Source organism: Homalodisca vitripennis, unplaced genomic scaffold (genome assembly GCF_021130785.1).
Source record: "Homalodisca vitripennis isolate AUS2020 unplaced genomic scaffold, UT_GWSS_2.1 ScUCBcl_11417;HRSCAF=20670, whole genome shotgun sequence".
NCBI classification, from domain to species: domain Eukaryota; kingdom Metazoa; phylum Arthropoda; class Insecta; order Hemiptera; family Cicadellidae; genus Homalodisca; species Homalodisca vitripennis.
This window is the reverse complement of record NW_025787578.1, coordinates 32464-47090: the sequence shown is the minus strand read 5'-3', so window position 1 is coordinate 47090 and position 14627 is coordinate 32464. Positions and strand designations below refer to the sequence as shown.

Here is a 14627-nt window from a genome sequence, read left to right as displayed (position 1 = left end):
TTATATTGTTCTCTAATGACTTGTTATAATTAATTATTTTCCTACTCATCTTTGAAAATTGACAAAGGAGTGTAATATTGATGATAATCATTATATTGAGTATGAAAGTCTATTGTGTTATGTTTTGCAAGAGATCTAAATTGTAAAATATATACACTTATGCTGACATGTTACATATTGTTTGAAGTTTTATTATATAATTTACCATATATCTCATTGATATTTTAAATATGTTAAAATCTTGAATTTTATGTATTCAATTGTAATTCATGCATTACAAAAATTCTTATATTTCGAGGATTACCTCTGGCTACATGACACATACCACCAGTACGTGTCAGGTTTCATGTTGTAGTATTGTTGAACGTACACTTAAAATATGTGTATACTTCTAAACATTTATATAAAATAAATAAGTTAAAATTTCTTAGTAGCGGGCAATAAATTGATAAATATAGTTATAAACTTGAGATGCAGCTGATATGAGTGTTATGCATGGACAGAATGGTTTGTTATTGAATATTGAGTTCATCCATGAGAATCAATTCGCAACACGTTTAAATTATGCCAGATTTCCAAATGACCTGCTGTTGAAAATGTCAACTTCTTTATATGTTTGTGTATATAAACCTAAATTATATTTTAATTGTAAGTGTACACTTAACAATGCTGTAATTGTGTAAAACGTGTCACATGAGAACAACTTTACTGGGTTCCTGCATGCTGTAAGTGTAAATTCCTTGAAATATAAGATATATCAGCTATCCCAGGGTTAGATCCAGGTAGAAATGTATAAATCTGTAAAAAAAGATTTTCAGATCAATCTAATTTTTACGAGTTTTAGATATAGCAATACATGTGTCTCAATCAATACAACACACTGTTTTCTTAAGCACAGTTTTAAGAACACTAATTAACAATGATCACTTTCCATATATATATATATATATATATATATATATATATATATATATAAAATTCAAGAACCTCATGCACCCTCTACAAACATGATACATATCTAAAATATTTTAATAATTAAGATTTTTAGAGAGAAGTGTACTTACTAATCGATTGTACGTAGCATGTTAAGGACAATTTTTTGTTTTAGTATCATATCAGTATTTTCAATTTATTTATAAAGGAAGATTTCAATAAATATATGTAATTATTTTATAGATCAGTCAAAATAACATTGTGGTTAAAAAAATACTTCTTGTTTAGTTTCTGGTAAAAATGCTCCAACCTACCAGTTGCACTTGACATTACCACAGATCAATCGATTAATTAACGTTTGGTATTCAGTTAATCACAACACTGACAAAGTGATAACTCCAAAGAGTGTCTATGCCAATGCCATCAGTGCTATCTATGATGTGTTAGTCTCTTATCTAATTTGTCGGCCACTCTTGACAGCACTTTTCTCTTCAGTGTAATCCTCAAGTACAAGTGCTGCTTTTGTAACTGCCATTATACGAGCTATGAAAGCACGAAATAGGAGACACAAGTGAGTTCTGTTACAACAATTTTGTTTGTTTTATTCGTTTAGCTTAAGTTATCAGCTGTTCACAGTTAATGTTATCTCTTACTTATACAATTTTCTGAATAATTTTCAAGCAATTTTATCAAGTTTTTCTGTTAGAATATTTGTAATTTGTTTTTTATACGTTTATGAATGGTGTAAAACAGTGCAAATATGTTTATTTTTGATCAAGTTGTTAGTAATAGAGCTTCTCATTGGATAAAGATTGCTACTGCTATCAACATCTTATAATTGTTCAATATTACAAAAAACAAAAACACATACTTCTGAAAATTTTTCTACTTTGTTCTCCATAAGCGTGCATCCAAGTAATTAAAATAAAGTCAATAAAGCCAAGTTTCATTTCAATTTTCATTTTAATTTTATTTCTAAACATCCCTTCTGGTTCAGTCAGATGAAAGGTGGATTTCATGTAAGGCTGTCATCTCGAAATGTCAAACTGAAAATACATTATTAGTTTAGATGGGCATGTTAATATAATCGTAACCCTTTCAAACATTTAGAAAGTCCACAATCTTGAAATCTTACTAGACAAAAACTTTTACAACCTTATATATAAAATTTTGTTATAAAAACATGGATTTAATTTAATTACAATTAATCCCAAATTATGTTTGTAAAGATATCTATTTAGTATGGTTCAATTTTATACTTCTATAACTTTTAACTTTAAACACAGCCATCATCTTGAAACCTGAAAAGTTATTGGAAAATAAGTGTGCATAAATTTTGCTTGGAATTACTTGACAATCTTATAACACTTGTAAATTTGTATTAATCTTGCGAAATACTCCAGGGAAAAAATTTGCCTAAATCTGTGAATGCCTCTTTTGAAATCTGCATGTAATCTGTTTTAGAAATGTTATCAAAATACTACACAATTTTGGAAGTTGTCACCTTAAAATATATGAACCTTGAGAAGTACAATTGAAGCATTGGGTCTAATCATTTGTTTTCATTGAGAAAATTGGAATATATAAAAATCAGATTTTTTAACCCTTTAACCACCACGACCGAGATATATTGTGCAACACTATTTTGTGAACAATCTCCATGCCCGAGTATATTCGCTTTCATGTTATCAGCTGTTTTATTTTTGTTGTATCAGCTGTTATATTTGTTACTTGGTGTTCTATTATGTTAGAAATGTCTAGAAGATAGCTGTCCAGTTATGTCACACCATGATGACAACACACGTGTCAGATCAGCGGTGAACGCAGTAGTCAATCGAGCATCTTCCCCACTAGAACATTTAAAGATGATTTCTAGTACATTTTTGTTCTGGTGCTAAGTTTAACTTTGGCAGGTTTATCATCATACATTCATTAGTTTAAGTTTTGTATGCTTGCCTTTTAAAAGATTTTTTCCACCCTTGGAGATAAAGATATATTACGAATTCTCAAATGTAGTTTTACTTATATAACATAAACAATGGAAAATGTCCAAATTACTGTTATATTGTTAATGCGTTTAGGCACTCAAATACAAAACTTGGATACTCCACTGTATTACTTTATGTATGAGTTCAAGGTAATATGATACGACAAAAAAGTATAAACATGTAAGTGATGAAGACGGTGATTTTATTTAGTATATTTGTTTACTGATTCAGAGGCTACATTCAAAGGATGGTTGGTTAACCCTAGAATATTTCTGGATAAACCATGCCAGTCATGGATTTGGCTGGGTTAGTTAGCAAACTCCCTGATTTCATGTATGGCTGAAGATTAAACTGAAGATGCAGCATTTGTTTAGAATGTTAATTCATACAACACTGAAGTTAAGTCAGCTCTAAAGATTGGCATGTGATTATTAGTAACACTTTCAAACATTTTGGAATTCTACAAGGGCTATCCAAAGAGTAACAGCGGTTTTCAAATAAAAAAGTAACCAACTGAAATGGGAAACATTTTATTATATACATTTAAAAGCTACACTCTTAGGCTATTTTTCAATGTAATCCCCGTTTAAATTGAGACATTTGTCATATTGTGACACAAATTTTCCGATTCCAGCTTTGTAAAAACCTGCCACCTGAGATCTTACCACTGATTAATGCCAGCGTGAAGTTCATCGTCATTATCGAAGCACTGCGTTTCAAGCCAGGTCTTCATCGCTGGAAAAAGGCAGTAGTCGCTTGGTGCCAGATCTGGGGTATAAAAGGCGAATGATCAAACACTTCCCAATCAAAATCTTCCAAGACTTGTTGTGTACAATTGATTGTATGGGGCCATGCATTTTCGTGGAAAAACTAAATTTTTGAGCTCAATTTTCCCCTATGCTTGTTTTGTACCACTCACTGTAGCTTATGTAATGTTTCACAGCACCTCTCTACGTTGATTGATCATCCTTGTTCAAAAATATTAATCAGAATCACACACCCTTAACATCCCAAAAAACAGTTGCCATAATCTTTCTCATGAGTTTGGAGACATTTTTTGGGTTTTTTTTTTAAGAATGTGTGTGTCCCCATTCCATAGAATGCATTTTTGTTTCACAATTGGCATGCTTCACCCATGTTTTCATCAACAGTAAAGATACGATAGAGAAGTTCATTACCGTGTTTGTCATATTCATTAAGGTTAAGGATGCAGCAAGTCTTTGTTTTTTGTGATCTTTCGTAAGGATTTTTGGAACCCACCTAGCACAAAATTGTAGTATCCAAGCTTCGCTACAACAATTTCATGAAGTAAACTTCATGAAATTTGTGGGAAATGTTCTGAGAGATGTCATTGTAAAACGGTGATTTTCAATAACTTTGTCATTGATTTTCAACTTCAAATCATCACGTACTAGGCTAGGTCGACCGCTACGACTATTGTCATGAACATTGGTGGAGCCATTTTTAAAGTCAATACACCACTGCCTTACTCTGCTTTTACTCATTATTCCATTTTCATAAACTTCACACAGTTGGTGATTGATTTCTATTGGATTATGGTTTTTTTTGCCATCAGAAACCTTATCACTGAACGCACTTCAATTGCAGCATACATTACATTTAATCACAGTGAGAAAAGTAAAAGAGATAAAGACCCCGCCCGACAACAGCTCAATGCATACTGAATGCCACAGTGTTTAGATACCAAGATGGCGGCTTTAGTCCCGTCCAATGCCACATCATTAAGAAATGTCTGTTACTTTCTGGATAATCTTCGTATTATCTTGAATGAAACTTCTTAATACAAAGATTATTATAACTATGTAAATATTTTGTTATTAATTTTAAATCAAGCGATGTAATAACTTTTTATTGCGAGGCCTTTCGTCTTTGAATGTGGGTCTGAAGATGTTTCCTTCGAAAACAAAAGAGCTCACAACAAACTTTTTAAACTTTATTGCATTCTTTGATTTTAAATTAATAACGAGAAGAATATCCAATAAGACAAGACCATCTACAAAGAATATAAAGTTATTTCCAAATACATGGACTTGGTTTTATTGCAATTAGAAGTTATGTTTCCAAACATTACTTATTAAAATGATTTGATGATATCATATACTTCTAAAAGATTTGTACAGTTGATGTTTAGAAATCTTACAGTCATAAAACCTGAAGTAAATACAAGCATTTTCATAAATGAGCTGGCATACAACTCTGTTTTTCTCAACGATACATAGTAACTGAAGTATAACCATTCCTTTTCAAAAACATTTTATTAAAAATTTTAAGAGATATAGAAAAATTAGTAGGTATAAAAGTAGATTGAAATTGCTTGACATTTCTAAAAAAAACCTTGGACATTTTTGTTTTATATAGTGAAATACCTTAGATAAAGGCTTTGCACAAATGGGAATGGCCATCATCTTAAAACTGTCTATTGGTTGAGACTGGTTAATAAATTTATCCAAGCCATGTGTAAGTACTCTCTTTACCAAATTTAGTTAGAAATTAGTCAATTGTTATGTTTACCATTATTTCCACTTTTTGTAGCATAATACTCTCAAGTTTCTAAAGACACAAAAACAAAATTATTGTAAATTAATTCTAAAACACTTCTATTTTGCTTTACAGCTACATAATATCTTACTGAGATAATCATTCTCTTTTCAAATGTTGACCGATTTTAAAAATTACACAATATAAAAAATGTAATTTTATTCTGTTTGAGCACAAATTTAATGTTAATGCCTGCCATCATGAAACCTGTTATTGGTTAGGAGTAACTAACAAAGTCATTCCAATTATGTTAAAATACTGTCTCTATACAACATTTTTTCTGAACGTTTAAAACATTATTGCAGTTATTATGTTCAAAAGACTGTATTAATCACATCACACATGTGCACTCACTCACACACACATCTGAATTTTCGGATTACAGTGGTTTTGGGTACTGGGACCTGGACATTCTATCATGAGGGTGATTGCAGTGGGCAGATTTTAAAGACACCTAATTGAAAGTAAAACACTTCATATCATAGTCAGGCTCAAAGAGACCAGTTAAGAGTTTCGTGATGAACAACTTACTTTATGAAATTTAGATTTTGTATAGAACATGATGTTGTTGCTTATTTATTGATCCAGTGTTTAATTACTTTTCAAAACAATCAACTTAAGATACTTTTAGTTTGTTTATTTTTAATATAATAATTCATGTTTCTTTACAATCAGATTGATTAAAGTGGACTCTTTTTACAGAATGTATTGTATTAGAATAATACATAAATTAAAACTAAAGTTTCTACTTTAAATTTGTACAACCCCTCAAAGGAAGGAATGTAATACTGTGCTTTGGATGGAGCTCATGGTGGCCAAATAACTCTACAATTACATAACTATGGTGGCCTTGTCATCACAGCACTGTGTGAATTCTGGTAGTTCTAATCATTGTTCTTTGTTCTATTTGCTGTTGTTGCTCTTGTAAAATGAACCGTTGTTTAAAAAATGTTGTTTCCTAGTTGCTAAATAAATTAAAGAAGGTTTTATAGTTAACAATAATAGGAAACATGAAAATAATATACTATCTCAAAAAAAAAAAAAACTGTCAAAAGAAATAAGTATGCTCTTTTTTTAGGATAATCAGATCAGAGAAAACCTCAAATTGTTAAGGAACTTTTCACAATCACAATCGTTAAACTAAAATATAGTAAACAACTTTTGTTTTGATTAAAAAACAAATAACTTAAATTATAAATGAACATTAAAAACAAAACATACAAGACTAAACCTGATATTATTTTAATCTACTGCAAGTGTGAAGTGGGGTAAAGGTTTTTAATACTTAAGGTGTATTCTTTGTTGAACTTTAATCATTTATAACTTGATTCAGGAGAAAATACTAAGATTGAAATTTTTACTGTAGTGTAATATTATTTAGATGCTTGCTGTGAGCAACACTTAAATTTGCCTCAGCATAGATATTAAACCTCAAAATCTCAAAACTTTCAAATACTCCACTGTTTATTTGTGTATAAAAAGATAAAGGATACATATTTTGGAATTCTTCCTTAATGTTAGTAAGTATTCTTTCATATCTTACTGTTGGTAAAATATTAACTTGGGTATTTTATTCCTTCATCAGGAATTTTAGCCCTAAAAAGTGCATTTTGTGCACATTTTATTACAAACTTCGGAGGGATTTTTAAGTTATTAAGGGTAGTTTAACATGTAATTGTAAGAACCTAAATTGTAGAATTTACTTTGCTGAAAAAGATGGCATAGGTTTCATTATTGTAGCTTTACACTTTTTGGAAATATTTTGTTATTCGTTAATGGCTGTTAAGTCTACAACTAGGCCGGGTGGCCAAACCGCCATAAGTGGCTACCATCTGTCTGAATGTAGAATAAGACAAAATTTTTATTTAACTTTTTTTGAACTGCTGATTCATATGAAAATAACATATAAAAAATTCATTTCATATAGATTGACCCTACTGTGAAAAGGTAGTAATTGGTATGAAAGGTGGGATCTTTTCTCACATAACTGTGCTGGGTACCCACTAGTTCTATACAAATTATCAATTTGAAAGAAAAAAATCTTAAATCTATCCTTGGACCTGTGGTTTTTTTTCTTTCAGCAGACATATTAAATGATAATATTGGTATTTATACAAATAACAATTCTGACATTTTTATTTTCAACTTTTGTACCACAGTTGAATCATTGCACTAAAATATTATTAGAGGGCCAAATAAAAACTAAAATTATAACAGAAACAAATACCAAATGACAGTGGTTGAACATTATTGCCTTGGCTATGATTGTGTATCATCTGTTAGTGTGGCATGTCTCTTCGTCAGTCCTCTAGATAGCCTACTACTGCAATGAATATTTTTTATGTACAGATCATAAAACCAAGAAAACTAATTGTTTACCCAATAGTGGTTTTAGGTGTGAGCTTGAGAGACATTTTTGTTGTTGTGACAGGTGACTAGTACACTCAACTGTTACAATCTTAATTTTTGAATTTTAATGCATGCTTATTTGTATAACTTTGTATCCTGTAACTAAAGAACAGAATAGATACTAGTTCTTGGAATATGTACCTGTTGGTTTTTTTGTAACGTGTGGTGATGGCCAATGTGTGTATCGGCCTTTCAAACAATCAATCCCTAATCAATAATTAACTTTAATGGAGGATGGAAATCGAATGGTTCTTAAGAGTCTTGTAATTTTTTTAACCCAACTGTTCCTTCACTATATTTATACAAATGTGGAGATAACAGGACAGGTTAGGATTACAAAATCTTATTTTATGAGTTAATGGTTTATTTTTAATCATTCATATGGCAAGAGCAATTGAATTTTAGCTTTGAGTAATGGAAAGGTTTTGTATAGATGTAATAATTATGTAGACTATCTGTGAACTAGTTTTCTAGCTGCTCCCAAATCTATCACCAATCATGTTAATATAATTCTGTACATTTCTTTAATAATGTCCTGAAGGATCTGTGTAAATACTTGGGTATTTAAAAATTTACTTGGGTTTCTACATTTTATTAGCTAAAATTTGCGATCCTTCTATAATTTTCAAAATAGGTGTGATGAATGTACGAGTATGAAACATCACTATATGATATTATTTTTGATCTGTTATCTTTCCAGGGTAATATCCACTGTTGTTAAAAAATTGAAGTGTATACATTATAAAAAATAATAACAAAATAACAAAAACTAAGAAGTTACAGGTATTAATCTTATTTAGTTCAGGCTCTTTTATTTTATTTTTATAGTTATTTTAATCACATACTTAAATTGTAAATGAGTTGACTAAACTCTGTTTACAATTTGAGATCGTTCAGTAATTTTTCTTAGACCATTCCTTTGATCAGATGAACAATCACTTCAGAAATATATTTTTACTCATAAATGACTCTAAAATGTACCTAATAATGTACATTCACATTATTTTTTATAATGTGAACTATATCATTGTTATTTTGTTAATTCTAACTTTTCCTCATCGCCACCTGCCAGTATATGACTTAAACTGAAAATTACATTTATTGTTTTAGACGCTATGTAGGAACTGTCATTATAGGTTGTTTAAAATGTTGAATTAGTATGTTTTAAAATATTATAGATAAAATAATTGTACACAACTAGAACAGTACTCTGGCGTGAGCTTAAATAAAAATAATAAACTCACAAGTTTTTCAAATTTTCTACTAGATCAGTTTGCTCCTAGTGTGTTAATTTTGGCACCAAATGAGTCACAGAGATATGACATGTTATCACAGTTTGCGCTTGACGTGTGTCTTACCTCCCACGTGAGACTGTTGTACTGTCTTGATCGGCTCAGTACCTTGTCTGATGAAATAGTTATACTTTGTGGTGTTCAGTCATAACACCTGAGTCACTTAACTACACCCTTTTGTGTTGTAAGTATTGCATTTTACTGGATTGTCATGTTGTAAATATATAAATCTGGTTTCATTCACATCTATGTATAATAATTATAATTTTATCTGCTTCAGAATCTTCATATTAATTATCTGCTTTAGAAATCTGAATAATTATTGTTATTGCCAGTCATTTGACAATACAATTGAAAAATAATGCCTTATTCCTATAATATTGACGCCTCAAAATTAAAATTATAGCCCTCAGTATATTTTACTAAATTTTATTTCTGCATATTTAACGACTAAATATTTCACACATATAGAGAAATTACGGATTTAATCTGATAGTTATAAATAAATAACTATCAAAGTTATTTATTTATATAAAAGTGGAAATACTGTAAAACTGTGTGTGACAATACAGTATTAATATTAACTCGTTTTGAAATTAAATAGTTGAATTTCCCATCTCAGTTTTCTATTTCCATAATGTAATAAAATTTAAATAGTGTAACAAAATTAAATGTAATTGTAATGTTTCTTGTTCATTAGTAATTTTTACATTGTTTTTAAATGTGTTCGCCCTACATTGTCTTAAGATAATCGGATACTAAAGTGTTACAGATCTTAGTGCACTAATAATCCAGGCATATACTCATCATATTAATTGTCAGAAGTGTGTTAAAGTGAGGAGAACTCAAAGTTCTGTATTTTTACAGTAATTTTATTGCAAAAAAGGTGATGTGGTCACATGAAAACACAAACCCCCAACAACACCAACATATTGGTATTGGTATTGGTGTGTGGTAGGGTGGTGTGGTGTGGTTATTTGTAAATAGTAATGTAAATTGCTCCAATATTACTTTTACAATGTCTAGAGAGATATGAGGAAACACAGTGGTGTGTTTTACCACACTCCTTTCTTGTATTTCATGTAACCTAATTCTGTCCATCCCCATATACCACATGCATATATGAAGGTCTTCAAAATCACAATAAGAGAAAATAACAAAACAGATAACACAGATCAAAAATTGTCAGGGCAAACCAGGGTTTAATCTTTATTTTTTATTTGTCATGTTGAATTGTAGTTCTAAATCTTTGGACCTCTAAGATGTTACTCTATTCTATCTAAATATATATATATATATATATATATATATATATATATATATATATATATATAGATCTCCGGGTGGTCAAACTATAACTCCTGCAGGTTAGGGGTTTGGAATATCTACCAGAAGAAAGGGGGATCTACAGGTCCTTTCCCGGAAAATGTTGAATATATCAGGTCTAAAGAAATTGTTTTTCATTTCTAAAATGCAGAGGAACATTTTTTGTGAAAACCGAAAGTGCTTAATTTTTTAGCGAGAGGTATCAGAACACCGGTTGGTGCATTTCTCCTCAAATTTGGTATTGTGTATACAAGATCCACTAAAATAATACCCGAATTGGTATCATATTTCTGCTGATAAGCATTGCAGGATATTAAACTTGGTGGAGTTATGAAATAGACATGAAAAGTTATTACGTGCCTTTAGTGATGACTGTATAAATCGTACGCATGTTTAGTAGTTAAAACGCTTTGAAGAAGGCGTGACACTGTTGAAAGTCTCAAGCTGTGTGTAAGGCCAACTAATTGCAGTGATGAAAACATTGTAAAAGTACAGGAACTAGTGTTTTGTGCTAACCGACATGTGGTGAATCTTGTTAGGACAACATAATGACCAATCTAAATGCTAAAGATTACTGGTGTGAAGTTTTGAAACTAGATCTTTCTGATCATGATGCCTTATATTTTGAAATATATCATTACAATCTATATCCAAACCAAAAAAATAAACAGAATAAATGTCTCTAGAACAAGGCCTAAATTTAAAATTATGTTAGCTACTTAAACCTGGGCAAATATTTACAAAAAGGCTCAGTCTGCTAACATAAGTTTTAATGTATTTTTAACCAATTTTTGAACCAGTTTAAGTATTATTTTCCAATAAAAACAGTTGGTGAAACCAGAAAGAAAACCAATGCCATTAAGAAGTTGGATACTCTACATTGGTACACTTCTAAGCTTGCGCAAATGAAAAAGTATATTCTAATTTGTAAAGATATATATATATATATATATATATATATATATATATATATATACTAAGAATAATAGTGATAGATTGTTGTCATTACTAAAAAGTCTAAGATATCACTATTGGTTAGTGTTAAGAGCAGCTAAGAGACAGAGGAATGAGGAAATCATTGAGAATTCCTCTAATAATTGTATAATTGGACTGTTATTAATAGAGCTGCAGGAAAGGTATTACCAGCTGGCTCAGGAAACTCAACCTAGCATACAACCTGATGTCTTCAGCCATTTCTTCGTCTCATCAGTGGAAGAAATATGCAGAAAATTCAATGCCTCAACCAGTGCAGCACTCGAATATCTGAAGAAGGCTAACATTGTGCAACTGTTTTCTTGTGTTTGTTTCTTCTGTATCACCTAGTGAAGTGTTGAAAATAATTACGTCACTTACAAGCTCATCTACAAAAGGGTATTAGAGGGTATTTTTCCTTCATGCTTAAAATTCTTCAGAGTGGTACCCATATATAAAAAAGAAAAACCTGGACTTTTTCCCAATAGCTATCGACCGATTTTTTGTATTCCTGTCATCGCAAAGATCTATGAAAAGGTTCTGAAAATTCAGGCTTGTAATATTTTTTAATCTTTAAATTTATTTAGTAATTGTCAGTATGGTTACCGCTCTGGCAGATCTACTATGCAGGCCGTAGATATTATGATACAACAGTTACTCTTATCTCGTGAAAATGGTAATTCTGCTCAAATAACCCTATGTGATCTAAGTAAAGATTTCGACACTGTACGCCATGACATACTACCACTAAATTACATTACTATGGTTTTCATGGCAAAGACTTCGATGTTTTTTAGCATATTTGACTAACAGGAAACAAGTAGTAGATGTAAGGAGTATAATCTCATAGATTTTAGATGATAAGCCAGGTGTTACTTAGGGGTCCCGATAGTCTTTTTAATTTGAATAAATGACCTTAGTTGTAATATTTTTAGCTTTTCTACAATTTATGCAGATGACACCTATATTTTAAATGTACATAACAACATAGGCCAACTCAAATATTTGTCTGATCAGGCACTCAGTGAAGTAACTTATTGGTTTGAAGCAAATGGATTGTTCCTGAATAAAGATAAAACTCAAACTTAATAGTATCTTCGAAAACAGAAAATGTATTATATTGTAAAATTCCCATTATTTTGTTTGGTATAAGTATAGATTCTAGTCTGTCATGGAAAAGTTATATGGATATTGTGTGTAAAAAACTGTCTAGGGTTATCTATTTATTTGTAAATTTAAAAAAAACAGGTTGATTTTAAGTATTTGAGGATGGTCTATTTCTTTTTTTTGAAAGCATGTGAGGTATAGATTAATTGTGTAGGGAAGGAGTACAGGTCTAGAGAAAATTTTAATTCAACAGAAAAAGGTTGTCAGTATAATTATGAATGCAAACCATTAGGACACTGTCATCCACTATTTGTTCCGACAAAAAATTTAAGTCATCAACTTGTATATATACATAACTCTTCATCAAAAAGTTCCTGTTTTGGTTTTTTAAACATTTTTCTGCTTTTTAACGCATCATCTGTCTTGACTGTCATTGAGTAAGCTTCCAGATCTTAACAGCTTTTCTTCTAGTCCTTTACCGTAGTCACCCCTACACCCAACTCAGAGGCTAACAGACTCACCATAGTCTAATCTTGCAACACTTCAAATTTTTATTGCAGAAAAACACAAACACGTTTACGATTTTCAAGAACAGATGAAAACATTAATGATGTGAAGAAAATAGTATTGACCAATTGTCGAATTATCATTAAAAATGTTGTCGAGGACCTGAACATATCAATTGGCTCGTGCCATTACATTTTTACCAAAGATTTTGCCATGCAACGGGTCATCACGAAATTCGTACCAAAATTGCTCAATTTCAACCAAAAACAGCCGTGCCTTACCATTGCTAGTGAGCTGTTGCACTCTGTCCGCGATGACCTAAATTTCTTACAGAGGGTCATTTCCAGTGACAAATCATGGGTTTATGGTTATGACTTAGAAACCAAAGCTTAATCATCCCAATGAAAGCTGAAATACAAGCCAAGGCCGAAAAAAGCACGCCAAGTCTGAACTTTGTCAAATGTGAAAGTTTTGCATACAGTTTTTTCGGTTGTAGGGGTGCGTCATGAGTTCTTTGCACAGGGTAGAACTGTCAATAAAGAATATTATCTGCAAGTTATGCGCAATTTGCATGAAGCAATCCACCAGAAACGCACAAATTTGTGGTAGAATCAAAATTGGCTTTTGCACCACAATAACATCATTACTTGTGCATGATTTTTTGACCGAAACAAACACACTAATAATGCCGCAGCCACTGTATTCCCAAGACCTGGCCACCTGTGACTTTTCTTGTTCCTGAAACTGAAGAGGCTCATGAAAGAATGACGCTACACTACGATTGACAAGATAAAGACGGCATCAAAGGAGAAGCTGAACAAGATCACAAAAACGACTTTCTGAAGAAAATGTTGGCACAAGTGTATAATATCTAACGGGGATTACTTTGAAGGGAACACAATTATCTTTGCTTGAGCTATTTTAAGTTTATAATTTCTTTTTGCCACAGTATAGTCATTTTTGAGCCGAATATCTCTAATATTATCACATTTCCTAACCTATCATACAAAACTAACATAATAATGAAAAATTTGGAAACAAATTATAGTGTTAAAGACCTTATTAAAGAGATCAAGATTTTACAGTATATATATATATATATATTGTAAAATCTGGAAAATATATGATATATATATATTATATATTATATATATATATATATATAATATATATAATATATAATATGTATATATATATTATATATTATTATAAGTAGATATGAATATGGCGGTTCTAGCGCACTTTCGGAGCCAACAGAAAATCAAGGGAAAATACTGTTTAAAGGACAATAAACGAATCGGTAACTCACGAATGAAAAATTACCGAATCTATAGCTGTTTGCTTCTACTTTCTCAAATCAATCTATTTGAAATGTCTGCTACGAATAAACTATAAATTAAAACTTATAAACGGAAATGATGGAATTTGCTAACAATCACTCGAGAAGTCGGGGAGAATGTGAGTAAAACCACATTCTTTTGACGAGGTTCTTCATTTAATTTCTCCAAATGTACTATAAAATCATCAAAGATTT

At 30.8% G+C, this 14627-nt stretch overlaps 1 protein-coding gene and 1 long non-coding RNA gene across 2 annotated transcripts in view; one reads left to right on the top strand and one right to left on the bottom strand.

The window, feature by feature from the left end:
- Positions 1 to 1026: 1026 nt before the first annotated feature.
- Positions 1027 to 14627, top strand: part of LOC124374946 — a 35465-nt gene continuing 21864 nt past the window's right edge. The window contains exon 1 of the mRNA XM_046833084.1: positions 1027 to 1504. Coding sequence (XP_046689040.1) covers positions 1479 to 1504 — 26 coding nt within the window. The 5' untranslated portion in view covers positions 1027 to 1478. The remainder of the gene's footprint in view (positions 1505 to 14627) is intronic.
- On the bottom strand, positions 1878 to 9516 carry LOC124374947. Its single transcript, XR_006923630.1, has 2 exons — positions 9248 to 9516; positions 1878 to 1979 (listed from the first exon to the last, which is right to left on the bottom strand). It is a non-coding gene; the product is annotated as an uncharacterized LOC124374947 (long non-coding RNA).